A 15,883-nucleotide genomic window follows, 5' to 3' on the forward strand; every position below is an offset into this window, starting at 1 on the left:
GAAAAATGAAAGACTGAAATACTGCCCACTTTGTAAAGACAAGATAACTACAATAGAGCACATTCTATTATCTTGTATTTATCATAAAAAATCACAAATAGAAAAACATGACAATATTGGCATAATAATATTGATTAATAAGAAAATATACATTAAATAAACAATATAAACATCCTATATGAAACAGTGTTCAAATATAAAGACATCACAATGATATTTAACAAACAAATAATGCCTAAAAGTGAATGACAATATCACAAAATACCATATATATATGTAATAGATAAAAAGAACAAAACTGATCTATTATTTGATATGACTATTGTTGAATATCACAATATTAATTGAGCCTATTTGAAGAAAAGAAATAAGTATAAGGAATTAAAGAATATTCTAATGAAAATAGAAAAATTAAAAGATGTCAGAATAATTCCAGTAATAATCTCAATAAATGGATTAATGAATAAAGAAAGTAATAAATTAATTAAAGAAATAAAAATTGACATTGACATAACTAAAGAAACTAAAAACATTGTAATACAAAACATGATGGATGTCATGGAATATTGTTAATTCTATCACAACCAAACATACTGTATCTTTTTATTTAAAAATAAAGATGTGTTGAGGCGGAATAATAAGTCTTACTTTTCTTTCGACACGTCATTCTGTTATATAAATCGTAGAATATTATTTTATTGTCAAGTAAATATAAAATAAAAAATGAACAATTTTATTCAATTAAGATAAAAAAATTGAAGATGTTTAAAGATGTTTTCTTTATTTTCATTTTGAATATTAATCTCAATTAAATATACTTCATCTTTATTCATATTTTCAATATTTGTTACTATCATTGTTATTTGTTTCTTTCCTGTATTTTTAATTTTTTCTCCCTCTTTAATCATTGTTCCATTTACCGTTTTGATATTCATTTGAAGTGTATATTCATTTGGTAATTCATTTTTCCCTACATTTCGTATTAATATTTTACATATTAAATTTCGATATATTTGATCAATACTATTTATTTCTTCAATACTTAATGTTTTAATAAAATGACTACTTATTAACATCGTTTCTTTTATTTCTTTTGTTAATTTAATAATTTGATTCATACATTCTTCTATTTCTTCTTTTCTTTCTTTTTCTTTATTACTACTTGTTATATTTTCTATTATAGTATAATACATTTGATTTTCTATTTCTATAATGTCTCTTTTATTCTCTACTTCTTTCTTTTCTTGTTTTCTTTTAATTGCATTAATACACTCATAACAACTGTTATTACTATCTTCATATTCTTTAATTTCATGTTCAATTATTGCTCTTTCACTTATTACCTCTATTTCTTCTTTTTCATTTTCTATTAATTCTTGAATTCTTATAAAATTCTCTTTAATTCCTTCTTTATTCTTTTCAATGACATATATGTTATTTAACCAACCAATTATTCGTTTCTCTTCTTCTTTCTTTCCTTCTTCTTTATATTTTTTAATTAACGCTTTACTTTCTTTTTCACTTTCTTTCCATTCTTCTTTCATTATATAATATTGAATTTTTCCCATCATATTTTCTTCTTCTTTCTCTTTCATTATTTCTTTATATTTCTCTTCTTTTTTCATTTTCTCAATTCTTTCCTTATTTTCTTGAATTTCTTCTTCAATTCTTTTCATTTCTTCTTCATTCTTCATTTCTTTTGGTTCTTCATATTTGATATTCATTATTCTTGTTTCAATCATTTGATTGATAACTTCAATATATAATATTTCAACTTCTTGGTTACTTTCTTCTTTCATAATGTCTTTCATTATCTTAATGACTTCTTCAAGGTATTTCTTACTTGTACAATAATCTTCTTTGAGAAATCTAATTGATGCTAGTTCTTTCTTAATAACTGCTGCAAACATACCTTTCTCTCCTATTTTCTTGTTAATTTCATCAATTAAAATAAATTCTTCTTCTGCTCCTTCAATATTATTCATTTCAACATATTGTTGTGCTTTTTCATAATGTGTTTTTATTATTTCTTCAATCTTTGTATCATCTGCTTGTTTGTCTTCTTCATCCTGCTTTTCTTTCGTTATTTCTTCCTGTTGTTTTACTTGATTAATCTCCTCATAGGTTTGATTCTCACTACTTTCTTTGTCTGTTTGATCGGTTGGTGTTGTCATCTTTTCAACTCCATCACAAATGACTTTAAACACTCCAAACCCAATTCCAGCAACAATTGATGCACCTACTATCTCTGCCATGTTTTTTTTCTATTTTTTTTCTGTTCTTTTTCATTTTTTTAAAATAATACCGTTAATAGTTTTTATTCTTCTATGTATCATAAATACAAAACATGTTGAAGATTAACAGTTGATTTGCTTGCTAAAAGATATACAAACCAACTTATTCTGAAAATGACATTCACTACAACAAAAGTAATGTTTACATCAATCATAAATTTTGAATAGTTTCAGATAAAAACAAAAGATTAATTTAATATCTAATCAATAAATGATTCTAAATGGTTATTATGGTTTAAAAGTCTATGTTCATTGAAATGGTTATATATTTGTAGAAGGAATGTTTAATAGTTATTTAGATTCAATAAAAATTAAAGAAGAACATAACGATAATGATAAACTTTTACTTACCCTTTTCTTAATCATATTTTTATTCTACAACTAATATTTGTTTCACCTTTCTTTTGCAACACGTTTCAATGAGTTATTGAATTGTTATAAGTTATACAATATCCTTACCATTTCAATTGTTATTTTGTTTTATTCATACTGAAACTCTTTTTCAATTCATTGTTTTTAAAGTTGAATATTAGTGGTGTTGAAAGACAGTTCAAATGAATTGAAATATGAATATTCACATTGGAAGTGAATAACAGATGTTTATTAGTTTATTTTAATGAATAGACAAGGTAAGATTAATTTCAATAAACTATAAAAATATAAAGTTCATGATGCAATAAGAATCAATAAAATGAATTAAATTGATGAAGAAAAATAAAAGTTCAATTGAAAAACTGTGGTAATGAGATAAATAAACAAAAAAGAATAAATCAACAAGCTATTTGGATTTAATTTCTGTATTATTTTATTAAGCGAAATAATTCTTTAGCCAAGAATAATTTAAAATAGGAAGTTAATTAAATATCAATCGATAATATTTATATTATCACTGATTCAGAAGAGAGAGTATTATTATCAACAATCAATTATATCAAGTTTCTAGTTTGTTGTAATGTCATTGTCCAATGACATCCATCATGTTTTTATGACAAAGTTTTTAGTTTCTTTAGTTATGTCAATGTCAATTTTTAATTCTTTAATTAATTTATTACTTTCTTTATTTATTAATCCATTTATTGAGATTACTACTGGAATTATTTTGACATCTTTTAATTTTTCTATTTTCATTAGAATATTCTTTAATTCTTTATACTTATTTCTTTTCTTCAAATAGGCTCAATTAATATTGTGATATTCAACAATAGTCATATCAAATATTAGATCAGTTTTGTTCTTTTTATCTATTACATATATATATATATATGGTATTTTGTGATATTGTCATTCACTTTTAGGCATGATTTGTTTGTTCAATATCATTGTAATGTCTTTATATTTGAATATTGTTTCATATGGTGGTTTTTTATATTGTTTATTTAATGTATATTTTCTTATTAATCAATATTATTATGCCAATATTGTCATGTTTTTCTATTTGTGATTTTTTATGATAAATACAAGATAATAGAATGTGCTCTATTGTAGTTATCTTGTCTTTACAAAGTGGGCAGTATTTCAGTCTTTCATTTTTCATTATTTTTGATTTTCTATATCCACAAAATATTGCTCCATCTTGCATTTTAGTTAATTGGAGAAATGCATTCTTTTTAATATTGATTGACTTCCATGCTTTCACTGTAGTAGTTTTATCTACTCGTTTTGACTCAAATCATTTTCTAAAATGTCATTTGTTTGATAACACTCTTCTCATATTTTATTAATAAAAGAAAAAAAGATAAAAATAATTGATTTAAAGTAAAGTATAAATATAATAAAAAAATTATAATTTTTTCAAAATACATCCTACTTCCTTTATACCTCTTACTTACAATATTGTAAGGTTAAATTATACCTTCTTCAAATGGTTGTGGCAAACATGGTATTATTTATTAAGTTTATAAATTAATAACCAAAACATCAAATAAAATAAAAAAAAAAAAAAAAAAAAAAAAAAAAAGAAATCAATTATGATTAACCTTATTTTTTAGGTTTTTCATCATGTTGAGAAGTGAGCGAATCAGTTTCTTCAACACGCTTTATTTCTATTCAAATAAAGTTTTTGCAAGCATGCTCGACTTAAATGGTTCCTCAATTAAGTTGCTGCCTGACTTTTATTTTGATTTTAATGAGTAATATAATATTTCTCATTCTTTATATTGTTGTTTTAAGGAGAGTATATCCATAACTTACTGTTATAGCTCATCTCCTTTTACCTTCGACACCCCTTAAAGAAACCCTATTCCTTGATAATATCCTTATGTTTAATTTTTGTGCAACAATATCAATTATATATGCGTCTTCTTTAATAATTGATAATTCTTAATACATAATACCTCCTTAGTAAATAATAATCCTTATAATTAATAATGAATAACAATACACGTTAATGAATAACAATACACGTTAATGAATAATAATCTTTTATAATAATCACTTCTAATAAATATTAATAATAATAAACAGTTAGTGTTGAATAGATATTATCTCACCAAAGGCACGTCATGACCAGACGATAACTGGGAGATTCGAAGCATGGGATTATTTTAGGGTTTCATGTGGTGTCTCTGACGTGCCATCTTCGAATCAATTAATAACCAAAACATCAAATATAATAATAAAAACTAATTAGAGAATTAATGTAGTAGCCTCTTGTTTTGTTTGGTTTTGTTGTTCTTTGGTGGTATTATCATCTTCAAGAGTAACAATATCATAGTTGTCAATGGGTGGTACCGTTAACTCATTTTGTTGGATTTCAGGTTTTATGGTTTCTTCGGTGGTAGTAGTTATAGGTGCTGTTTCTTGTTCTTCAACCACAAAAGGAGTTGTTTCTTCTGGCTTGACTTGTTCTTGGGTAATTCTATGCATATTGTTTTGAATTGCAATTTCATCACTTACATTTTGTGCAAATCCTGAAACAGTATTATTTACTGCATTTCGTACAGAAACAACTGGTTGTGATGTCACAACAGCAGCGATTCCATTATTTATTTGTTGACGAGCAGTTCCAATTGCCCCGCTAATATTTAAAGCTTCATCAACTTCTTGTGCTTTATTGGAAATTGTTTTTGTAACCTTATATTTATCATTGATATTTTCAACATAACTGACAGCAAGAGTAGCTCCAAGTGCAAGATATTCAGTAATATGATAATTTTCATCAACACTAATTGCTGCTTGTTTAACTTTTTCTGCACCTGACTTGATAGAAGATGTGATATTATGTTCGCGATCAAATTGAACAGCTTTTTGGAATGTGTCATTGGCTAATATATATCCTTGAGCAAGAAGTGAAGCAGCAACAGACGTCTTTGTGTGTTCCTTTGGAAGTTCAGGAATTGAACGATTAGGTAAATCTTCTCCTTTAAAAACACGGTCATGACTACTTGATTCTGTCATAGAAGTTGATTCGATATTGATTCTACGACTTTCAAGAGTAGCTCCTGTCATTAGCTCTGCAGTTTTAACACTTTCTGGTGAGTCAAACGAAACGATTGCTTGTTTAGTTCCATCTGGACAATCAGATAATCTAACTTGTGTAACATTTCCAGTGAATGAGAAAAACGTTGTTAGTGCTTCAACAGTAACTGAAGGATCAATATTTGTAACTAAAATATTATTTGGAGTTGTTTCAGAAGACATAATTTAAAGAGATGAAATTAAGAGTTTTTAGATTCGTTATATAGAGTTTTCTTTTCGTTTTGATTTGTCATCTTTTAATTCTTCATTAATAAAAAAAAATTAAAGATTTAATACTTAACACAAAATACTTTTCATTATTTTTAATGAAGAATCAATATCAAATCATTCTAACGATTTAGAAATAACATAAATTAATACCAAAAATGTTAATAAAAGAGAAGTATAATAGAAAAAACAAAAAAAAATAACAAATAAATTCAAAAATTCCAACAAGTATTGATTAATTACAGTCATTTAGAGATTGATAATTGAGTACAATAAACATGTTAAAAAATAGTTTTTTTTTATGATTAGAAAAAGACTAATCAAAAGCAATTTTTAATTCTTTTAACTTTCTTCTTAATTCTTCATTTTCATTTTCAAGGATTTCACATTTTCCTTTTAAAAAGTTTAATTCTTGTGTCATTTGTTCTAATTTCCGTTTTTTTCTTTTTCGATATTCCTTCGAAGACCACTTGTTTTGTACTTTTCTTCTAATTTTTCTTAACAAATCTTCGTCTTGAATACTCATTTTTCCAGATTCATTTAACTCATTGATTTTTTGTTCTAATTGTTCTAAACTCATTTTTTCCATCTCTTGAATATCGTATAATTGATTGTTCCTTGGCTTTTTTTCTTTCTTAGTTTTTTCTTCGTTCCATCCATTTGATGAGACAAAAGAGTTATGTTCATGAGAACAATCAAATGGATTAATAGGCATTGCTGACATCTAATCACCCTTTTCTTCTAAAAAGTAGTTCAAAATTTCATCACTGCCACCTCAAATACTTTTTTTTTCTTTTTTGAAATTTTTCCTTTTTTTTTTGTTTCTGTTTATCAATTTTTTTCTATTTCTTGAGTTTCAAATCTTTTTATTTCTTTAAATAGAACAGATCATGATTAATTAATTATTATTTTTGTACCTTCCTTCTATCTTCAGTTGTGCAACTTCAGTTTGTATTTTTGTTATTTATTTCATTAAAAAACATAATTTAAAGATTGTATTAATGTTATATAAAACAATAAATAACAACCAAATTTCAATTATTTCTTCTTGTCTGAAATCTTCTTGCTATAGAAGTCAAGTTCTTTACCTTCAAGGATATATCCTTCAACTGATCCAGTTTGTCCTGGTCTGGAAGAAATACATGCAAGAACTCTTCCACTTTGGAATCCTTCTAATAAGGCTTCATCAAATTTCATATTCTTTAATACTTCTAATTTCTTTGCATATTTCTTTTGCATAGTTTTACTTGGATTCATAAGTGCTACTTGTGTTTCTGCAATTTGTTGTGCAATAGTCTTTTCTTTATTTTCTTCTTCCTTTGGAAGAACAACTTTCTTTTCAGTTTTGAATGTAGCTGATTCGAGTGATTTATAATAATCAGTTGATGCAATATCTTTTCCATAGAATTTAAGGAACCATAATCTGAATGGTGCTGGATCAATTTCAATAATAGCACCTTTAACTAATGTATTAGTTCTAACAAAATCATTATCAGAGGCATTATAAACGACATTAAGAATCTTAGTACCTTTAGTGATAGATTGAGATGCCCATGAGAAGTTTCCATTTTCTAATCTTAATGCTCTTCTTTTAATAATTCCATATCTGCATCTAACATCATGAACTCTAATAGCTCCAAGTCTGGTATTAGCTGGTTGTCTTCCCATAGTGTTCTTCTTCTTTTTTTGCATACTGTTCTTCTTTCCTCCAGTAGCTCTTCTTTTATGTCTGGAATCTCTTGTAATTCCCATTGTGAAATCCCAATTACTTCTTTTCTTAGTTCTTTTTCTTTTCTCAGGGTTTTTTAATAGGTTTTCTTTTTGTTTATTATTCTTTTAATTAAAACAATGTTGTTATTTATAACATTTAATTTTTAATTCATTCTTGAATAACAAATTTTCTAATAATACATAAGAAAAAAAAATAATACAAAATATGAATTATAATTCTATGGAAGTTTTATTTCAAGAAGGAGAAAATATTTTCTGAAGTAGAGTTACTAAATGGTTTTAAACAATAAATTTGTACTAATAATTTTACAACTTACTAATAACGTGATGCCATTTGGTTTTATTAACAAGATGATATGATGTAATAATTCATTTCTATGTTTAATGATTCAATAATTAATAACTTTGGAATATTTTTTTGGTATTCTTTTACTAAAGAAAGAAGATTTTATCATAAAAGTTATATAGAACTTCCGCTTAATATTTTGTAAGTGATAAATAAACAAGAGACATAACTCAATTATTTTTATTAAAGGCTAATTTTTTTGCTTATTCAATACTCCTTAATCTTTTTTCATATACAACAATTTAATTTAATTCCTTTTCTTGTATTTAAATTTATAAAAATCTCCCTTTTTGTTTTTTAACAATTACTAAAATCTAACAAAACAAATACAATTAATAAATATCATTTGTTTACCAGAATGAGTCATATGGATCATTATATCCATCATTATAATCATTCATACCAAATCTTGGATATATACTTCTTCTTGTTTCTTGCTTTCTTGGTAAATTCACTTGAAGAATACCTTCGTCATAATTAACTGTGATATTCTTAATGTCAATATCTTCTGGAATTTCATACAATTGACTAAATGTTCCAAATCTTCCAGTACAATATTTCATTACAATCTCTGCAAGGTCTTCATCACTGATATTACCCATTCGTTGTTTGATAGTTCTTATAATCATATTCATTTCATTGTCATTTGGTTTTTTAACTCCACTAACTTTCAAATATCCATTCTTCGTGATATTAACATCAATGTCTTCATCTTTTAATCCTGCTATTGTACCATAAACAATGACACTATTTCCTCTGTCACTAACTTGGAATTTAACACTCATTTTCATTTTGCTCCAATCAATCATTTCTCTAATTCTTTCTGAACTACTTTTCTTCTCCAATTCTATTGCTTTTTCTTCTTCCTTACTTTCTTCTTCTCTTTCACTTTGTGTTTTCTTTGGTCGAACATATCGTTGGTTTTGTTGTTTTCCTATTCCACTTTTTCTTTTCATTTCTTCCTCTTTCTTTTTCTTTAATTCCTTAATTGCCTTTTCTTTCTCCTCTTCTTCTTTTCTTTTTTCCTCTTCTTCTTTTCTTTTCTCCTCTTCTTCTTCTTTCTTTTTCTCTTCTTCCATTGCTTGTTTTTGTTTTTCAATTTCTTCTACTCTCTTTTCTACTTTCATCTTTGTGACTCTTAACCTCTTGAGCATTCCTTCAATCTCATCCAATTCATCTTGAATTTGAATTACTAAGTCTTTTCTTTTCTTACGATTTTCCTCATTTAATCCAACAAACCCATCTAAATCCATTAACACTTTCATATTCATCTCATTTACTTCAATCCCATTTTTAATCATATTTTCACATTCTTTCACTGCCTTTTCTTGTTTCATCAAATACTCTACATCTTCTCCATGTTCTTCAAAAACCTTTTTGAACGCTGTGTATTTTCTTTTGATTTTGTCTAACTCAACATCAAGACTTTTCATCTTTTCTTCAAACTCCCTATTTACTCTCTCTTCTTCTGTTTCTTTAGGAATTTCTTTCTCCTCTGTTTTGTTTCCTTCACTGATTGGAATATTTGTCATTTCTGGTGTTGTACTTTCTTGTTTCTTCTCTTCTTCCATTCTCATATTTTCATTGATGCACTCCACAATATTGTTACGAATCTTCTGTGCCATTTGTGTAATTCTTTTAATTGCCTTATTACTTACATATTTCTTTATATTCTCATTCATTAAAACATCCATAATGTCTTTCAATAATTCAACTGCACTACTCTCTTGTTCTTCATAGACTTTCTTAATGTCTGTCTCATCAATCTTGACTTGTTCTCTGAACGTACATCCAACGAATGTCTTCATGTTCTCATCATTTGGATTATCAAGAACCTCTCCAATGACTTCTTTACTTGGAATGACAATTTCCTCATTTTGGTGATTCTGATGGACATATTCAACAACCTTGACTAGTCTGTTTAATCTGACAACCTTCTCATGTGTCAATTCTCCTCGATATTGTCGTAGTAATTCTACGGTAAATTCTACTCTATTTATCATCTCTTCTCTATGGTATTTTGTGCTTTCAGTTCTTCTTTTATTTAGCTTAACTCTTTGCTTCGTGTTTACACGTAATAGTTAATGCATTTATAGATTCTCCTCTTACCTTGTTTGTTTCTTCGTTATGTTACTACAAACTGCTTTCTGTCTATTTTTGAAATTAAATGCCACGTGGATCCTTCAATCCAATGACACTTAGTTGTATGTGCGATTCTTGTCATTGAAACATCATTATAACTATTTGGATGTGATAAATAAAGATGGAAATATAGAATTGTTATTTCCATAACGAATTAATTATGTTTGTTGTATTTATGGAAAGTTCATTTCATATTTCATTGTTCAAGTTTTCTTTAGACTATTACACCACATTAGGAATGTCTCTTCTTGTGTTTTCATCTAGTGGTATTAAATATGGGAATTATTTTTCACTCAACTTATTCTTTTGATAAGTTCAATGAAAAATTTACTTACTAAAATCTCTTTTCTAAAAGTGAGTATATTTATTTCTTTCATTTAAATGTTTAAAACTTCCTTCTGAGAAAAGATACATAACAGGATAATTCATTTTTTGTAGATTTTTTATTACAAATAACATTAATTTAATAAAAACTCATAAATATTCTGAAAAAAGAAGAAATGTAGAATCATAAAATCAACTCTTTTTGAAAGACTATAATAAATATTTAAAAGAAAATTAAAAGTAGACTAAATAAAAATACAGATATGTGACTTTATTGTGTCTAATCATTTATGGAAGTTATTTAAACCTTCTTATCTTTTTTGCTTTTCTTCTATTTTTAAAAACAAAATATATTATAGAAAAGAATAGAACAAAAAGTTATATAACCACAAAAATTTTAATTTTATTGTTATTCCTTATTTAGGTGTCTTATTATTTATATAATTCATTTTTTTCCTTATAAGTTTTATTATGGTTTTTTGAGTAGTAACAAATTTTTTTTTATTATAAACTTTAATTTAAAAAAATTGTTTTTATTAATAACTATTATTTTTTGATGACAACTAAATAGACAAATAAACATCAACTAAGAAAACTTATTTTTATTCAAAATAATTTATTCTTGTTGAATTAAAAAATTATGTTGAAAAAACTGAATTAATTTTTAGGCGTTTCTTAATTTTTTTTATTGTTTTTTTTATTAAAAAACAAATAAAAAATTAAAACTTCTTTAATAAAAATCATTATTTACTCCAAAATAATATTATCTTAACTTCTCACTACTCTTTTCAAAACAACATGACTTTTTTTTTGTTTTGTTGTTATTAATCAATAAAAAGTAATTTACTTATCATTTTTTATAAATAAATCTTATTTAAAATCCATAATAATTTTACATAATAATTATTAGAAACACTTCAGCTAAATTAAACTAAACGAAACAATCCCACAAATATTATAAACAAAAACGGAGTAATTGTCATATTATTTTTAAAATACATTTACAAATTTTTAACGTTTTTATTTAAATCAAACTGTCAATAAGTTAAAAATATATTTAGTTATTGAAACCTAATAACATTATATTAAAATACTTATTCATTTTTAACAAATAATACATTTTTCTTTTTTATTCTTTTTCGGTTTCTCTTGTGCTCTAAACATTTCAAAGATACCATTAAATAATTCGGTTATCCCTTCTTTATGTAATGCAGATGTTTCTATATAAAACCTACATTTAATTCTTCTTGCCACGTCATATCCTTCTTCCTCTTCTATTGTTTCTTGTCTATTTTTTTTCTTTCTTAAATCCTTTTTTGTTCCAACAAGAATAATTGGAGCATTTGAGTTTTGGTGTTGTATTTCTGGAACCCAAGTACTTTCAACTCTTTTAAGAGAATCAGGTTTATCAATAGAATAACAGATAACAAAGAAATTAGCATTCATATATAAAATCTTCCTAAGACATTCATAATCTTCAAACCCAGAACTATCTTTTATTACTACATGATATTCTTTCTCTCTATATGTTTTATCTAACTCAACTCCATCAAACATAATCGGGATATAATCCCGTGGAAATTTTCCATCACGGTATGTTATTAATAATGAAGTTTTACCAGCCTTTGAATCTCCAAGAACAACAATATTTATTTGAGAAATAGACTCTTTTTCTGTCATTCCATACAAATGACTTTTATGAGTTCTTTCTTTTATTTAAATATTTGTTAATTTAAAAAATTCTTTTCAAATTCAGGAAATACAACAAATTTTAATGCCATGGCTATTGTGTAATAATAAAACCTTTGGGTATTGAAAAGAAATGCAAAAAAGTCAAAAAAATCTAATGTCATACAATAAAAAAGAAATGTCAATAGCAATAAATGGTATAAAAATAAATGACATAACAATGTGAAACGAAATACAAAGGAAAATGAGATTAGAAGAAGAAAGACACAAATAAAAACAAATAAGAAACAAGATAAATACAATAATAATAAAGAATATACAAATAACAAATACAAATGATTAACAATAAATGATAAACAAGAAATAATAAAAAGAATAACAAGTAAATGGAATAAAGGAGAATATTCAGAAATACTCAAGAAGTAAGAAGGTAAAAGAAAAAGATGGAATGATATTCTTCAAGAAGTATATTCAATCAAAAAGAAAAAGATAAATGAAAGAATCAAAGAAGAAATTAAAGAAAAAACAAAAGACAATGAAGAAAAAGACATTAAAACAAATGAAGAAATTAAAAACAAAACACAAATAAAGAAATGAATGATAGATGTAAAATTACAAGAATAAGAAATAACAAACAAAATACAAAGAAATACAAGAAGAAATACAACAAAACAAAGAAATAAATTTTTAATTGAAGTGATGTATTGTTTTGAATTGATTGGTTGAATAAGAAATTATATAAGAAATTAAGAAATGAACAAATTGAAAGTATAATAAAAGTGATAAATATCAATGTCAATAATGAAAATGAATATATTAAATATATTAAAATGTCACATAAAATAAAAGAAACCACTAAACAATACATTAAAGTGAAAATAAATGATATAATGGAAGGAAGAGTAGAGTGTGATTCAATAATAAAAAACATCATAATAAAGAATAACTCTACAGAAATTGATGAAGAATACCTTAACACTCTCATCAATAAAATAAAAGAAATGAAAGTAGAAAAATGTTCAAACATTAATTACTACTTTCAAAGAAAAGAAGCTGACCGATTAATAATGGAAATTAATAATAGATGGATAATGTCAGGAAGCAGAATGCAGGATCTGCAAGATGATATGAAGAAGATTTCAATGGTTATGCACCTTTATCTCCAAAATAAAATAATAAGAGATAAATTTGATGAAATAAAAGAAATCCTAAAGAAAATAAATAGACTAGAAGATTTGGTCAAGGGAAGGAAATGGTACAGAATCAAGTGCATCATGAAATTAAAAGAATATGATGAAGAAGGAAATAAAAGTCAAAACACTAGAAAGAATAAAATACATAAAATATATGATGACAATGATAAAAGAAAGAATTAAATTTAATAAAAATGAAATAATCAGAATCAATACAAATAAAATCATGTTTGATTCTAATAAGAAAATTAAAATAAGGAAGAAACAAAGAATGAAATATACCCAAATAACGATATTACTTTAGAATATTGGAAATCGTTATATGAAACACAGGTGATCTTAAATAAAGAGAATTGGAAAATAAAACAAATCACCTCATGGAATGAAAGCTACAGAAATTATGATAGTGTCATAATAACAATAAATGAATTAAATTTAAGTATAATGAAAATAAGTAACTGGAAAGCATCAGGAATAGACATTATATATGGTATTATTGGAAAAGGATGTCATCATCAAGAGAAATCATTCTCAATATCTTCAATGAATGGTTGAACTTCCCTGAAAACATCCCATTAGACATGGTAAGTGGAAGAACTTTATTAATCCACAAATTGATAGGAACGACATCACTAATTATCATCCTATCAGTTGTACAAATGTAATTATGAAAGTATTTACCTCCATATTAAAAGAAAAGATTCACAGAAGAATTAACATGAATAATGAATCATTGAAAATCAGTAGTAACCAATTGGGATGTAAATTACAATCTTTAGCTGCTAAAGAAGGAATGGGTACGAAAATTAGCAAAGAAAAAATGCATCTAAATAATTTACAAAAAAGAAAAAAGATGCAAAAAAATTTGCATCCATAGAATTTTCCACTTTATTATATTTTGCTCCTAACAAATAAAAAAATAAAAAGTATGATAAATACAGAATATATAAATATTTATGTTTATATTTTATAATCATTTCTATTCATTTTGTATGAAATATTAATGAAATAGATTATTTGATTATTCATAATTATTTTTATTATTCATATTCTTTTATTTATATGTTATTTATCTATCGTATTTTTATATATTTATTTCTCTGTTTATATTATTTATATCATCTGTTTATCTATATATTATTATATTATTATATTCTTCTTATTTTATGTTTTTTATGTTTATATTCTTTAGATTTTCTTATTGTTATTCTTTTATATTTAAATGTATTTTATTATTTGAATATTCATCTTTATCATTTTTATATTCTTATCATTTATATCTATTTTCATTTTATATTTATTCTCTTTTGATTTATATTAATATTAATTTTATCTTTTATACTTTTTATTTATTATTATATCATTGATTATCATTTCTCCTTTTATTTATCATTTATTCTTATTATTCTTTTGTTTTATATTCTATCTATGTTATATATTCATATCATTTTCATTTATATTTTATCACTTATTATATATTATAATAACATAACACATATGATTGAATATATAATAAACATCATGTTTAAATTATACATATAAATAATAACATAAAAAAGAGTAAAATATTTTTCAATAATAAAATATTGTTAATCATTTTACACAATTAAATTAGACACTTATTATTTCATATTTCTAATTTTTACATTAAAAATACACTTTTTATTTCTTCTTTTATTATCTATTCTATTTTATTACTCTTTATCTTCTTCTACTTTTTCTTAGTTTCATAATTTTATTTTTCATCACCTTCTACTTCTTATTTCTTTTTATTCTTTTATATCTTTCTCTTCTTTTTCCATTATTTGCTTTTTTCGTTGCCCTTTTTAAGAAATAATCAATTAGTTTAAGTAGCATGAACCAGTAGTTTCATTATAATCATAACTTACTATACTGAGAACATTAGAGAAAGTGAAATCACCTAAGATTCTTTGAAGACCAAATGGCATATTATTTAATAGGATCTGTAGATAATCATTATATTCAATAGAAACAATATGATGATTAATAGTAAGTGATGAGTAAGCATTTTCTCCAAATAAGAAGAATGAGTCATTAAGATTAAATGACAAACTACTTTCTAATGGAACTTGAATTTGACTCTCACTTGTATTACAGTACATAATAACGTCATATTTTGTTTTCTTATCATTAATTAGAAATAAGAATCCTATTCCATATATCTTTTCATTAGTATTATCAGTATCATCATCATTATCATCATTAGATAATTTAACATTAAATCTTAGGTCATAATTAGCCTTTGTTCTAAATAATTCAGTCTTTAAACTAGTCATATCAACATTGATTTAAGATGTGTTACTATTCTCTACTATTGCTGTAGCACTTTTCATATTAGTAGGATCAAATTGAAGAATCTGGTCCACTTTATAGACAGTGATATTTCCAGCTATAATCATTTATATCAAAGTTCTATGCTGTAGGTTTTGGAGTAAGTCCACTTCTTATTGTGGATGCTA

The 15,883-nt window shown here is 24.7% G+C and overlaps 6 protein-coding genes and 1 pseudogene across 6 annotated transcripts, besides 5 other annotated features; all 7 read right to left on the reverse strand.

The window, feature by feature from the left end:
- Positions 1–595: part of a repeat region that runs on past the window's edge.
- A 142-nt stretch (positions 596–737) lies between these two features.
- On the reverse strand, positions 738–2,255 carry EHI_053160 (uncharacterized protein; the record flags this gene model as incomplete). The annotated part of the gene is made up of 1 exon (XM_652032.1): positions 738–2,255. One exon carries the CDS (start codon positions 2,253–2,255, stop codon positions 738–740), a length of 1,518 nt encoding a protein of 505 aa, XP_657124.1.
- An 880-nt stretch (positions 2,256–3,135) lies between these two features.
- Positions 3,136–4,018: a repeat region.
- Positions 4,019–4,234: 216 nt separating this feature from the next.
- Positions 4,235–4,879: a repeat region.
- A 40-nt stretch (positions 4,880–4,919) lies between these two features.
- On the reverse strand, positions 4,920–5,933 carry EHI_053170 (RNA-binding protein, putative; the record flags this gene model as incomplete). The annotated part of the gene is made up of 1 exon (XM_652031.1): positions 4,920–5,933. The coding sequence occupies one exon, from the start codon at positions 5,931–5,933 to the stop codon at positions 4,920–4,922; it is 1,014 nt and encodes a 337-aa protein (XP_657123.1).
- Positions 5,934–6,294: 361 nt separating this feature from the next.
- On the reverse strand, positions 6,295–6,702 carry EHI_053180 (uncharacterized protein; the record flags this gene model as incomplete). The annotated part of the gene is made up of 1 exon (XM_652030.1): positions 6,295–6,702. The coding sequence occupies one exon, from the start codon at positions 6,700–6,702 to the stop codon at positions 6,295–6,297; it is 408 nt and encodes a 135-aa protein (XP_657122.1).
- A 293-nt stretch (positions 6,703–6,995) lies between these two features.
- Positions 6,996–7,735, reverse strand: EHI_053190 (uncharacterized protein). The gene has a single exon (XM_652016.2). It carries the CDS (start codon positions 7,728–7,730, stop codon positions 7,017–7,019), a length of 714 nt encoding a protein of 237 aa, XP_657108.1. The 5' UTR covers positions 7,731–7,735; the 3' UTR covers positions 6,996–7,016.
- Positions 7,736–8,405: 670 nt separating this feature from the next.
- Positions 8,406–10,058, reverse strand: EHI_053200 (glutamic acid-rich protein, putative; the record flags this gene model as incomplete). Its single annotated transcript, XM_001913729.1, has 1 exon — positions 8,406–10,058. One exon carries the CDS (start codon positions 10,056–10,058, stop codon positions 8,406–8,408), a length of 1,653 nt encoding a protein of 550 aa, XP_001913764.1.
- Positions 10,059–11,625: 1,567 nt separating this feature from the next.
- On the reverse strand, positions 11,626–12,201 carry EHI_053210 (small GTPase RhoA, putative; the record flags this gene model as incomplete). The annotated part of the gene is made up of 1 exon (XM_652028.1): positions 11,626–12,201. The coding sequence occupies one exon, from the start codon at positions 12,199–12,201 to the stop codon at positions 11,626–11,628; it is 576 nt and encodes a 191-aa protein (XP_657120.1).
- Positions 12,202–12,258: 57 nt separating this feature from the next.
- Positions 12,259–12,889: a repeat region.
- Positions 12,867–14,198: a repeat region.
- Positions 14,199–15,244: 1,046 nt separating this feature from the next.
- EHI_053220 lies at positions 15,245–15,823 on the reverse strand (annotated as a pseudogene).
- Positions 15,824–15,883: the final 60 nt, after the last annotated feature.

This window comes from Entamoeba histolytica, genomic scaffold, assembly GCF_000208925.1.
Source record: "Entamoeba histolytica HM-1:IMSS scf_1104750517079 genomic scaffold, whole genome shotgun sequence".
In the NCBI taxonomy this organism is placed as follows: Eukaryota; Evosea; order Mastigamoebida; family Endamoebidae; genus Entamoeba; species Entamoeba histolytica.

Excerpts from the sequence above, each read along its gene's own strand:
- EHI_053190 (XM_652016.2), bottom strand. The coding sequence starts at position 7,730 with ATGGGAATTACAAGAGATTCCAGACATAAAAGAAGAGCTACTGGAGGA.